This window comes from Amblyomma maculatum, chromosome 11 (genome assembly GCF_055883805.1).
Source record: "Amblyomma maculatum isolate TAMU_Amacu chromosome 11, ASM5588380v1, whole genome shotgun sequence".
Taxonomy (NCBI): domain Eukaryota; kingdom Metazoa; phylum Arthropoda; class Arachnida; order Ixodida; family Ixodidae; genus Amblyomma; species Amblyomma maculatum.
The window spans coordinates 14,827,428-14,841,351 of NC_139354.1; the positions used below are offsets into that span (position 1 = coordinate 14,827,428).

Sequence of the window (13,924 nt, forward strand, 5' to 3'; positions counted from 1 at the left end):
AATAAAGCGATTATGGCAATGGCATCAGAGTGTCGTAATGCAAGATCTTGCGTCATTGAAGATGCAACTACTACCTGCGTGTTCTCACAATGATGCGACATTTCTAGTCTAATCTACTGGCATGTAGCCAGATTTTACTAGGGTTGGGTGGCTCATATCCAACCAGAGCACAATCGGAAAAAGAGCATGATGGGTACCGTCTACCAAAATTGAAATTTTCAGTGGCTGGCGCGTGAAGGCTGTATACATTGCCCCTAAAATAAGAATATGTTCAATTCTTCCTAAAGTACTGCGGTGTGTTAGAGAAGAATGGACAATTTAAGATGTCAGTCGGGCATAGCGTCCATATAGGCGTCATGCTGGAGTGCCTCTGTTTCGTGTAATCTGCATGTGTAGGTACTAACCTCATGGCTCGAAAGGAAATTTGTCCTGTTTGGTTCTTCACAACCTGCGACATAGATGAATTGCTATGTGTAAATTCGACTGATAAGAGCAGCACTTCTTGGCACCAAAACGTCAGTGTCATCTCTCTGAGTAGGCCTGCCAATTAATGATTCTACCCTGTGAGCCATTAACAAAACACACCCCGAGATTTCAAACGCTTTTCATGTTATTGCACGTCCAGCTATTGGAATGCCATCGATATTCACTTTATTTTTACATAGCGAGTTTCTTAATGCTTTGCAAAACAATTGAAAATAATGAAATGTGACGAAGTGCAACTTATTAGCATTATTGCATAGTAAGAAATAGCAAGCAGGCTAATCGCGTAATGTTTTACACGACCGTAAGGTTTAAACTGGCCACGAGTACAGGCATGTAAATTGTCCGTTTTTCAAATTTCTCCGTATTTGTTTTACTTTCGCGGCAGGTCCGTACACTTTCAGCGTTGGGGACACAACACAGTTCCAGGACGTTGGACGTGGTGGCCTTGCAACTCAGGTCAAAATGCCCAAGGACATCCAATTTGTGAGTAACGTCGCGGTTGCTTGAAGGCAAATCATATTCTTGCTCTGCTACCCACGTTACACCACGTTTGAAATATACGACAAGAGTCAATGGTAACAGCTCGTTGCAGAAGGCAAGGTGTCACACCTTTTAGCCGGGCGAATCTGCCCATCCCGGCACACAATTTGCCGCTCATTTCAATAAGATCTAGTTGTACTTTCGCTCGCTCTGGTGCAATGGGAAGTGGAATTATTACCAGCACGCGTTTAACGGCTACATCTTCGCCAATTTCTTTCATTGTCCCCATAGTTTTGTCTGTTCATTCGGACATACACTCCACAACAGCACTCGAACAAATAAAACACGCAGACAGGTGAAGGTGTGAGTGAGACTCGAACCCGCGCTTTCTAGCTTCACCAGTGGAGCGAACGGTGCTAGCGTTGATCTGAGGGAGCAAGTTGGATCACGTGACTCCTTTTGCTACTGCTGGAGCAGACGCTTGATTGAATGTGTGCGTCCTAAAAGCTAATGGTCGCATTTATTTCTGTAGTTTTGCTTGATAACGAGTGCCAGGGTAGCACTTCTTGATTTCCCATTGTTATGGAGGTTTCTGAAGTTTATTTAAGCTGTTGGCACGGTCTGTTATTGCTCTGTACCCGGACGTACGCGACGGAACCCGGGTCAAGCTTCCACTGCTACTCGAAAAATAACCTCACCGAAGCTTCCTTACTCAAGATTTGAATGAGGAAAGAAGCGCGAGTAGTCGTTCTCACCTGCAGCAGACATTTCAGGGAGCAAGATTTCTTCCATGAAGTTGGCCCCTTTTCGATGGCGGCGAAAAGCAAGGCGCCCGTGTGCTGTAGATGTAAGTGCATGTTAAAGAACCCCAGATGGTAGAGATTTCCGGAGTCCTCCACTTCGGCATCTCTCATATCCAGAGTCGCTTTGGGACGTTAAACCCAGAAAACCAAATCAAACATTCTCTTATACGCGGAGTTATGCGCAAAGCGAGGTATACGCAATGTGCAAAGACAAGTGAACTGATTCAAAAGGGGATCTTCTCACAGAAAACCCTCAAGGACTCACTGTCAGCGCCCGATTTCCTCCAGAGCATCACCGGAAACGAGCGTTCGGCATCGCTGCACTTGGGCTTCCAAGCTCTGCACGTCTTCCAGAAGACGCATTCACGGTTGCCAAGACCCTGGAACAAGGTACTCACCTTTGACAGCAAGAGTAGTGGAAGTGAATAAGTGTGGCTGTGTTAGAGCCTCATTCCTTTTGTAGAAAGAGTTCGCTTAGGTCTAGTTGAGGTATGTTCATGTTTATTATAGTCTAGCAGGAGCGTGGCACTAGTCCTGCGTTGTTATGTTCTCCCTTTCTTTTGCGCCCAAACTAATTCAGGTGTTATTCTTGTTTTGATATATTACACTTCTATGATTTGAAGTGTTGCATAAGAAGGGACAAAAAGATTATTACTGCGAATAAAACAGTAATATATATTCAGTAACAATGCACAAAATGAGTTGAAATATTTGCAAGACCGACCAGCTCCGAATGTAACCTGTCTATAGCAATCTCAATACTCTTGAACTTCTGACTACGATCTCATAGGCACTTTTCATTAGCACATGAAACAATCACTGTGATTTCCCTTGCCACAGGAAGATGCGGCTGAAATCGTGTCTCTTGCCCGTGAGCTGAACGCTACTCTAGCCTCGCCGTTATCCAGCCTAGACGAGTCTCTTCTCTCCAGCTTCGCCTACACGTCGGCGGGTTCCTTGAGTCCCATGCAAGCGGTCGTCGGAGCCATTGCAGCGCAGGAAATCATGAAGGTGAGGCCGTTCGCATTTTAAGGCCAAAGCCTTTAATGGCTCATGCTGTCGTGGACAAGATGTGTCCCGCATTTGCGGCAACTCTGATTGGCCGAGGTGGGATGACGTCATAAAGGTCTCGACCAATCACAGAGCACCACCACAGTATGCGCAAATGCATGCCTTATATAGTCATATGTTAATCAATGATCAATTACTAATTAATGACTAATTTGTTTATTGATTGCTTAATTTGTTTCTAATTGATGACTGAATAAGTAATCGATTCACTAATTATTAACTGATTATCATTTATAATTATTTAATTTGAATGCCTCACAAGTTACTAACTACTTACTAATTAGTGCCAGTTGCGTAGCAAAATGCGGCACTCAGGCTTACGCCTTTCACAACTTTAGTCGCTAAAGTCCCTCGTAATGTTTACGGCTAGCGTGATGCTAGGTAATTTGTATAACAGCAGCCTGCGGAGACTGCAAACCGGTAATGTTGTCATCACCATTACTAGCCAGCATACGTCCGCTTCTAACACTACTTATGCGCCGCCGGGGGGGGTGCAGTGGTAAGACGCCCGACTACTGTGCCGGAGTACCCGGGTTCGAACCCGACCTCGGCGGCTGCGTTTCGATGGAGGCGAAACGAAGAGGCGTCCGTGTGCTGTGCGATGTCAGCACACGTTAAAGATCCCCAGGTGGTCGAAATTGCTCCGTAGCCCTCCACTACGGCTCCTCTTTCTCTTTCCACCTTCTCTCCCACCTTCCTCCCTTCCCTTACGGCGTGGTTGAAGTGTCCACAGAAAACAAGTGAGACAGTTACTGCGCCTTTCCCTTCCTATAAATCAATCAATCTACTTATCTCGTTGATTTTCAAATTTACCCTGACTAGCTCTAGCTGGGGTCAATAGATATCTGGAAGTTTCCTTGTCTCGTCTTACCAACAGACTTTGTAATCCTCTGGTACGCTTTTCCTCTCTTTAAATCCAACCGGCTACTTTTGCAGACCACCCAGTAGCTGTACTCCGCGTTATAATTATGTTATTTTCGTATTCTTGAACCAGGACAACGCTGCTGCCAAAGGGAGGGGGAAATGTTGAAGTTGACCCCTCTCACTGGACTACAGCTTTTCAATAATAAAAGGCTACTTCTTCTGTAGCAAGCGTGGATTTTGCGTGTATTTGAAAGGTCTCAAGATAGAATGTAGGTATTGCCGTCGTCTGACATTTTTCCATGCATATTACGTGGACGTCATGACAGTTATTCTGACACGGAACACCGAAGCTGTCGCTATCCACTTCCAAGCGGGGATCACAGAAGCGTTTTGGGTCTTGGAGTCGTGAGTTTGAATATAGAAGCGAGAAGGAAATGACCAAATTTAGATTTAATCCTCTTCAGCAAAAAAGCATATTTTATGGCTTATAGAGAATGTAAACATAACGAGCAAAAGCCACATAATCTATACTTTAATATGAAGAAAAACTGGCTAGCCTTGACCCCAGTTGGCTTTAAACTATACATTATAGCACACGAAGCAACTTTTCTCTGGGTCAAAGGGAGTGCTTCGTTTTTTTTCAGTGCCGTACTCTAGGTTGCGACTGACTCCATAGGATTGTTTACAGTCAGCATAATTTATGTACTTCGCTCTTTTTCCTTTTGCGTTTGCATAAACGCAGCCACTGATTCCAGGATCGAACTTTATCACATAGAGCTTATTACTCGAAAGCTGTAGCCACTACTAGTTGTTCGAGCAGGGGCAGCAACTGAGAAGCGCGAAGGAGCCGACGATTTTCATTGCAGGTAGCAGTGTCGGCACGAGGGTATAGCCACAGGTCGTAAGCTAGACAAACGCCTACTGCTGTCAGTAACAGGTGGCCACAGGTAGCATTGTTCTGTAATGCAAAAACATCAGTACATATCACAAGAGTGTGTCCATGACCTGTTATTTCCCTTAAAGAGCAACTCCGGAAATAATTTTGCATTCGAATAATCAAAAATTTTACTCTAGGTTCTCCTCTCCGTCCTGACGCATTCTACAAAATTTGGGCACCGCACGATTATTCGTTCGTGCGCCACACGACTTTAAAATATGCCGTTTTCATGGCTTAAGTTGAGTGTATTTCTGCGGGCAACACTGAGTTTCTGACGTCACAAACAGTATACCTGCGCTACTGTTCACTTCCCGCGTGATTCTGAAATTGTGAGGCTTATATTGAACTACCTCAGACATTTTATGCAGTGCGTCATGATTTCCATACTTTAATTTCACCATCCAACGCACGTACGAGTGTTTTTTTCTAATACTGAGTGTGACGTCACCATTTCGTTAACTGGGACATCGTTTCTGGCCGTGAAATCAGTTTCGGATTCGATCTGCTGGTTTTCTTTTTTAAAAATACTTATAATTGGAATTTCGAAAGACGGTTTTTTTTTGTGTGTGTGTGTGTTGGAGTCAGGACATGCCTAGGAATGTAATTCAACCAAAAACAGAAAATGAAAAAAAAAAACGGAGTTGCCCCTGTCCAGGGAAGAAATGCTGATGCGACTGCGTTAAACTATTATTATATGGTTTGCTTGCTTGTGCTACTTCTCGTTAACAGCAGGCAGGGAGTGTATAAAAAGCTTTTCTGCGAATTAAGCCTTGTTCTTTTAGAAGCGTGCAGCCTTGGACAAACCTCGGCTCAAGCCAGCTCTGGCTAGTAAACTGGGTTGAGGCGATGGTCGTTGGCTTTGCGGCCCTGGGCTGAGGGTTCCATCCTTTTTTGGGGATGCTGTTTTTTAACTCTTTTTGCAATAAAGTGTTTTTAGTTATACAACTAGACTTGCGAGTCAACATGCAGACTTATTTTGCTGTTGTATTTTCTTTCCCCATTGCAGTGAAGGTGTAATTCTGCTGTCTTTGTTTGTTTTGTTTTTTCGTCCTGCTCAGGCTTGCAGTGGCAAGTTCACACCAATCGTGCAGTGGTTCTACTTCGACTCCCTCGAGTGCCTTCCGCAGACAGGCAATGTTTCTGAGGCTAACGCAAACGCATTGGTAAGCTTCTCTGATTCCCTCCTGTTTACACGTCGCTCGGTATTGCTTACTGACTTCTTTATCGCATAGTTTTGCACATCTCGCCGCACACCTTGCCACACATCTCTCCACACCAGTTGACACCACGGGTCCGGCCTGTTAAGTGAGATCAAATGGAAAGAAAGCACTATGATTCAACCTAAAGAGTAGGAAGCGAGCGGTACAGATGGTCAAGGATGAGAACGAATGCTTCTGATCGATTTCGTGAGCCATACTGCGGCGAGGTACGGGGTTTAATTAGGTGACACATATAGTTTTATGCACCTACGTCACAGTCGCCATTTCGTGCTGTATATAGCACGGCGAAAGACCACGGGCATATCTAGTCACCTTACTATCTCCCTTACAATATTGCAGAACTGTGCAGGCCATCATGTGCATTGCAAATTTGTACGAGTTGTGCTTTCTTCAAAGCAGGCTGTGGGATGAAATCCTAGCACACCTCATTGCTAATCCAGACGTGACAGCTTTTCGGGTGCAATATCCTGCCACGAAATGATTTTGCAAGTCACTGCACGGAGTGATGACAATAATGTTTGTTATCGTGCAGAATTTGTAAAAACCCATATCATTCAGACTAGACCAACAGAAATGTGCCTGGTGTGAACACCTACAGCGCATTGCACCAAACTTTGTATTATACTGTGGAATGTTTATTAAATAGTTTGACTACAATATGATCTGAATTCTCGTTGTTCAAACTATGTCATTAACCATTTTTTCAAAGGCAAGTTTACATGATGATGCTGCACGCATTGTAAATTGTGCCATTTTTTGTGTTTTTTCTGTTATGTCCTCTTTATAAACAATTCATTGCAATATTGCAATGAACTGCTGCTTTGTTTACGCGGTGTTTTCTATTATCTATATTATCTACTTTTTGTTCGTGTGAAAACGCTGATATTTCACGCTTTTTTGCTTTACTTCTTTACAACCTCTGTCAAACTCGTGAGCGTTTAGTCCCCTCTTCTATGTTTTGTCGAAAAGGAAGGATCTATTGATTGATTGAATAATAAAGGCGAAACAGCCAGTACCATAGTATTTGTTACTTCTATATTGTCTAGGCTCATTGGTCTTACGACAGTCGGCAATCCACGCCGAACATACAGAAGTTTGAATTTTAACCCCCATACCCATTCACCCTCTGATGTTCAGGTAAAAACGAGGTACGGAGCTCAAGCTTGTATCTTTGGAGATGATGTTCAAAGGAAGCTTGGATCCGAACGGTACTTCGTGGTAAGGAATGCTTATATTCACCTTTTCAATTAACAATTACCTTCATTCAGTGAGAGATTTACTTTCTTAAGCTGTATAATTTTACTTGTAACATTTTTTTTTTGTACTTTGGCGAGAAATAGCCAAACGTCTCCTAAGCATTTGCAGGTCACGAGGTGTGACCAGGTGGGCTGTTACTGCAGTGTTCTATGTACTTCTGTAGTGCTCCAGGGGCTATACAACTCTAAACACTTTAGCGCCTTGTTATTTTTATTAGTGAACCGTATTAGCCATGACAGGAAGCCTGACTCAAAGGTGCGAGCAGAACCAAATAACGAGTGGCCGGAGCAGTCGCACTAGCATGCTGAGTGTCTATGTCTTTCAAGGTCAAATAGGAGCTGAAGCTTCGGCTTGTCTCCATTCTTGGCCGACTAAGGTTATTTGGTACCCAGCGTACGTCCTGTTTTTAAAGTTTACTGCATCCTTGTCTCCTTCACTGTTTCGCGCTTTTTCTTATAAGGTTTATGAGCATGAAATTAATCACTCAAACATGTAGTCTGGCACCACCACAAGCTAAGCTGGAAGCACAAGTCCTGTCTGCAATTTGGTCCTCGCCGCAGACGTATGTTTGTCTTGCGCAGGTGGGTTCGGGAGCCATCGGGTGCGAATTGCTCAAGAACTTCGCCATGATGGGCTTGGGCGTGGAAGGTGGCTGTGTCTACGTCACTGACATGGACATCATCGAGCGGTCCAACCTGAATCGGCAGTTCCTGTTTCGACCTTGGAACGTCGGCGTGAGTTATGTCTGTCGGTGCTCTTAAACAAAGAGACATGCAATAGAGTCTACGATGCATACTAATCGCAGGGCTGCAGATGCTCCAGTTACTTTCTAGAATGCACTCATAGTTTCCATAAGCGCTGCAATTTGTTGTATTTGCGTTTTTCAGAACCATTAAAAGCAGCTGACGAGTGCAAAATTTCATTTCTGGTCCTCCTCATAAGCATGCATTTATCAGGTGGTAGCTGGCAGGTGGTTACTGATTGGTGGGTGGTTTGTCTGATGCGATGTGGGGACAGGATAAAGGCTTTGAAGCAGCTTTTATCTTGTCTCCTTCATTACCCCTCGTACATGTCCTGTACCTTTTTGTTGTTTTGAAAATAACTAAAGCATCAGGAGCATGTCGTGACCAAACTGGCAGGAGCTGCCAACTTGGCTAGCACTTTAGAGGTGGGAACCCAACCTACCATGGACACTTTGATCCAGCGGCAAACACGTTACCCCTAGCCCACGCAGGAACGTTCGTGGGGCTTAGTTATTGCGGGGCTTTTTATGTTCCAGCTATAAGTGGGACTTATAAAAAAGTTCCGTTCAGAACCGGAACATAGGCGAAACCAGATTAAAAGTGTGGTATACATAGCGGGTAGTTTTCCGCCATAGATACCAGATATCCTACGGGCCGGGTATGTGTGACCTCAAACCGAAATACTAGCTGGCGCGCCTAACTCGCATTTGACCCGACCCTGCTAAATCGGTAGTCATTTTTTTTTTTCGGTGTAGAGCAATTCTGCAGAACCAGATTCATATGCTTTTTGACTTCTGATTTGTCATGGAGGTAAGCACGTCCCTCGGTGGAGATATGTGCTGCGCGTTCCTTCAGTCACCGTTCTCTGAAACCAAGGAAAGTAGAGCAAAATGTTGCCTTATTTTTAGAGCTCAGCTCGTATGTGCCCATCCGGCGGTTGGGTCGCGTCGCCATTGGCGTCGTTGCCGGTGTAACTGAGCGAATGAGAGTCACAAGCTAAAAAGAAGTTCTCAGAAGAAGTGAAACAATAGGCACAGGCTATGCGTTGCTCGCTCGTGACCGCTCGCATGTGGCTCTTCTTTCTCTTCTTCCGAGAAATTATCTTTGGCTCGTAAGAAAAAGAGTGCCTTTTAACTGCATATACATATATACAACCATCTCTCAAAATTTTCGTCCCATCACATCACAAAAATGGTTAAAAGCTGCGTTCAAGTGTCGCAATAGTGAGTATAGTAATCGTGCTTAGAATTGTTTTACTAGTGTTGTTGGTCACAGAAAGAGATTGGCGCATTACATTAGATTGTAGATAATTGTAGGAGAAGAAGCACAGCGGCATGCTTGTTGTTGATGAAATCCGATCGACGAACCCCAAAATGCCCTCTACTTTGGAAAGTATTCATGCTCCGCGTTTTGAGGAAACGATCTAATATAAAACAAAATGCTATCGTATTATTAGCGCCCCGCCGGGGTGGAGCAGGGGTTACGGCACTCGACTACTGTTCCCAAGGATGCGGGATCGAATCCCGGCCTCGGCGGCCGCTTTTCGATGGAGGCGAAAAGCAAGGCGCCCGTGTGCTGTGTGATGTTAGTGCACTTTAAAGAACCCCAGGTGGTCGAAATTTCCGGAGTCCTCCACTACTGCGTCTCTCATAGCCTGAAGCGCCTTGGGACGTTAAACCTCACAAACCAAACCAAACCTATAGTAATATAAGCAAGAGCTGCGCAAAAGGCCAGCGCAGGAATATGCATTCGATAATGTGGAGTGCAGAATATACTGATAATCATTCGATGAAAAAACGGCTGCGCCTATCGCCGTACATACTCGGGACACATTGCTCACTGTTCTTCGTGGGGGGTTTTCTTAGGCTACATCTTTGTCTTCTTCATCTATTACTTAGGAACGATTGGTACAGTGTGCACTCATAAGCAAGCGCTGATAAAGGCATCGGTGGTCTATATTTTAAGCCAAAGTGCCCCCCCCCCCCCTTTTTCATCCTTCCCAGATGGTTCTTAAGCTTGGATAGAAAACTGCAGACATAACTAATACCCAACATTTATTCGTTTTTAGTCCCGTGTCTTCGATGTTTGTTTTGTTTTGAAATTGAGTATGGTTGATGCCCACTGTCTCTTAATATTTGTTATCGCGTTTCTGTTCTCTCGCAGCAACTGAAGGCTGACACGGCGGCGAATGCTGTGCGCGCGATGAATCCGGACATGAAAATCGTACCACACAGCAATCGAGTGGGGCCAGAGACAGAAAACATCTACACTGACGACTTTTTCAGCTCCCTTGACGGCGTGGCAAACGCGCTCGACAACATTGAAGCACGTGAGTGTGCATCAGAAAATTTGTCTCTGAATTTCTGTTAACCCTTTCATAAGCAATGTTTTGTTGGCATGAAAACTCATAGGATTATTTTTTGCCGAAATAGTAGAGTCGGTTACAAAGAAAGACAATCCAATATTTGGTCATTGCAAAATAGTAGCGGTTAATTACTTGCGGGAATGTGCAAAATTTCGTGCAGAGTCTCATAATTGATGGCCACAACTTATCAGCTAGCCCCTCAAAAGATCGCGAATATATATCTGCATTTCAGATACGCACATTACCCTTGATATTGGCAAATTAAAATTGTTATTATTAGCGATGAGATAATACCCCACTCACAATTTCAAGAAATGGTATTTACTGCATTTGCTATATTGCCTCTCAGACACCTTATTGCGACAAGAAGGGCACAAAACTGAACGGAAAAAGAAAAGCAATCGCTGCTAGATGCAACAGACACTCGTAAGAAAGCAGCCATCAGCTTATTATGCAGTTAACTATAAGTAGTTTGTAGAGGGGTTAATGAAACTTGGATTTTATGAATGTGTTGGAAAAATGTCGCTGTTTGGGCGTCGATGTCTTTACTGCATTGCAACCGAAGATAGAAGTATATATACATGGGTCAAGGTTAACGGTGATGATTGGCCCCGATGAAAATTCTTCAGGACAAAGGCTTCGCTTATGAGCCTTGTAGTTAGGTGGTTGCGGCCCAAACGAAGTACAAGATCCCTGGAAGGCAAAAGCTTTCGTTCTCACCCCACCTCACCTTTCGAGTTTCAGAGAGCCGATAGATGCAGTGGGCGACTGTACTGCTAAAAAAAAAAAAGAAAAAAAAAGAATCATGCCGCTTAGACACATTCCCCGGCACTGACCTAGTTCCCTCGGTTTTGCTTCGTTGTTGTCATTCGATGCTGTTTTATCCACTTATTTTATTCTCTGAGCGAAACAATTACCCACCGAAGAGTGGATAACACATAAAAATATTAACAAAATAAAAGGGAAATGCAAAGAACAATAAATCCCCCAAACAAAGGAAAGAGTAAGATAAGCGACCACCAAGATGTTGCACATTAGAAGCAATAGCAACAGAACAAAAAGAGAGGTCAGAAACAATCGAAGTGGATTAAGGAAGGTGGTTCAAGTTATACAATTTGCGAGAAAAGAAAGAATTCAAGAAGGGGGTCAAAAAGGTTTTAGTTTAACATATAGTAATGCCTGTGTAGTCATTAAGATGTAATCTATGTAATCATCGTTATACCGTTAATGCATGTGTGGTCATTGAGACGTGATCGATTTAATCGTCGTCATGGCATTAATGCATGTATGGTCATTGAAATGTAATCGTCGTCATACCGTTCGGCACGTCGGTGCTTCAATTGCCATCGCGTCCTCAAGCTGTGCTCGGCAGCAAAAAGCCAGAAATCGTTATGCACATGTAGAAATCTGCCTGTTCGACTTCACCGCCACTCTACCCGGAAACCAACCGGCGAAGGTCAGCTTAGGCACTTCTGAATTCCAATTTGAAATGTAATGTAGGCCCTTGTTTGATACATTTCCTCCTAAGGACTGAAAGCTGCACTCCGAGCTGATAACAGTACTCACACAGAAAAGCCGACTACAGACACTGAAGAAGCTTAGAAAACTGGGTAAGTGCTTCCCCTCAGCCGCATATTCGCCCGTTCTTTCTAAGGCTGTTACGGTTAAGTGCGTTTCATCAGTGGCAGTAGTCGGACATTTAGGAGAATACCCCAAGGTAGAGTAGATTTGTAGTAAGGCGGTAATTATTCATTGACATCCACCCAAGCGTAACCATACGGCTGCAAAGTAAAGCTAAGAAAATTCATAGTTAAAGAAAAATTCGTCCTGTCCGGGGATTGAACCCGGCACCACCGCCTTTCCGGGGCAGTCGCTCTGCCAGCTGAGCTAACCAGGATGGTCAGCAGAACAGATGGTAGGGCAAGAGGGAATTTTTTTTTTCAAGAAACTTTATGCAAAACCAAATGATATGTACGAACACTGTTTGGACCGATAGCTGAGTAGGCTAGTGGCCGGTATTGATCAATACCTCGAAGTGAGAATGGTGTTGGTAAGATATTTAAGAGAATCCCCCAAGGTGGAGTAGATTTGTAATAAGGGTGTAATTATTCATTGAAATCCACCCAAGCGCAGCCATTCATCGGTGGCAGTGGCGGTGATGCATGGCGGCATCATTGCGGTAATCATCATGCGTGGTGGTATCGTTATGTCAACCATTTTTCGAAGCAGTTGACGCTGATCACTCTTCCTACTTTGAGGGTAAAGGGCTAAAATTTCGAGAACGGCTGTACCTATGTACTTCGTGCCATAATTTTCCGAGTACAATGGACCAAGTTCTTGATGCAGCTCAGTACATTCCAAAGTGATTCCAGAAGTGCTTTGCCGTCTTTACAACCATCGCAATAGTGTTTTTCGGCGATGGGATTGTCTACCATCGGGGGCTCTGTCGATGTGTCGCAGTAGCAGGAAACGAGAGCTGTAACTTGCTACCAGGATATGTCTTAATTGTTTCCAAAAAATTCGGAAGCATTGCCTTTCTGTACGAAGTATTAGTTCAGTGGTCAACTTTGCTAAATTGCCCAAGTAGTAGGCATAGGTCTGCGACTCCCCGCTAAGACTTTGAATTACTAGCAACTGTGGTCGAAATATCTAGGAGCCCTAAACTACGACGTCATTCATAGCATTAGTCCTTTGAGGTGTTAAACCCCATAAACTAAGCCCACGTTAGTCTTAGGCACCTGAAAAGTCGTCCCAATATTGTTCGTCTATGTAGCCGCCATCCATTATTAATTGAAAAGCTGACCTTTACTTTTGTTCAGCGCGGTGCAATACAGAAGTGGCAATGAAACGCGTATATGTTGCAGGCATGTACATCGACATCAGGTGCGTCCAGCACGCCAAGCCTCTGCTCGAGTCCGGCACCTTGGGCACCAAGGGCAACGTACAGGTGGTGGTCCCACACCTAACGGAGTCGTACTCCTCCACTCGCGACCCACCCGAGAAGTCAATTCCCATCTGCACACTGAAGCACTTCCCCAACGCCATCGAACACACCTTGCAGGTATAAAGGCTTTGAGGTCGGTTGAAAACCAGCGGTTAGCTGGAGTCAGTTTTATGGTTACTAGCAATATAAAAGTCCCCAGGTTTGCCGCTGTTTCCATTAGCGAAGCAGTGATTGTTGTGGTCTTACCGGTTTCTGAGTTGATTTTCTCATTGAACACTAAAGTCATCGCGAACTCTTGGTGTCTGGCATTTGTGCACGCAATAATAGGGTTTCTAATGGAGACAATCAAATCACAAGGTCGTTCTGGCTAGAAAGCGCGCAACAGAAGAGTGGCGTATTTTATTTTCCGCGAGGTGCATTTTTTGTTTTATACTCATATCATTTGGCTCTTCTATTCCGTCGTGTAGTTTTCATGACAGATTCTGCATTGTTTTAAATCCCAATCTTTATGCCAAGTGCACCGTTTGTTGCGAGAATGGCAGGCCCCTTCAAGCAGTGAACCTTTTGCCCAACTTTAATAATGTTCACTGTATTAAAGCAATAAAGCAGTGCCGCACTAAATCAACCTGAAATTATTTATTCCTGCAGTGGGCCCGTGATGAATTTGAAGGCCTGTTCAAGCAGGATGCAGAGAATGCTTCAAAGTTTTTGACGTGAGTTATATGGGCTGGGCATGCACGCCTTTCATTTTCTT

The 13,924-nt window shown here is 44.2% G+C and overlaps 1 protein-coding gene across 1 annotated transcript in view; it reads left to right on the forward strand.

Annotated features, from left to right (window-relative positions):
* The window catches only part of LOC146172913 (ubiquitin-like modifier-activating enzyme 1), a 49,786-nt gene that overhangs the window by 20,347 nt on the left and 15,515 nt on the right, over nt 1–13,924 (forward strand). The window contains exons 7-15 of the mRNA XM_084584535.1: nt 872–969; nt 2,016–2,159; nt 2,610–2,780; nt 5,700–5,804; nt 6,999–7,079; nt 7,700–7,852; nt 10,025–10,190; nt 13,091–13,287; nt 13,819–13,883. Of these exons, the coding sequence (XP_084440661.1) occupies nt 872–969; nt 2,016–2,159; nt 2,610–2,780; nt 5,700–5,804; nt 6,999–7,079; nt 7,700–7,852; nt 10,025–10,190; nt 13,091–13,287; nt 13,819–13,883 (1,180 nt within the window). The remainder of the gene's footprint in view (nt 1–871; nt 970–2,015; nt 2,160–2,609; nt 2,781–5,699; nt 5,805–6,998; nt 7,080–7,699; nt 7,853–10,024; nt 10,191–13,090; nt 13,288–13,818; nt 13,884–13,924) is intronic.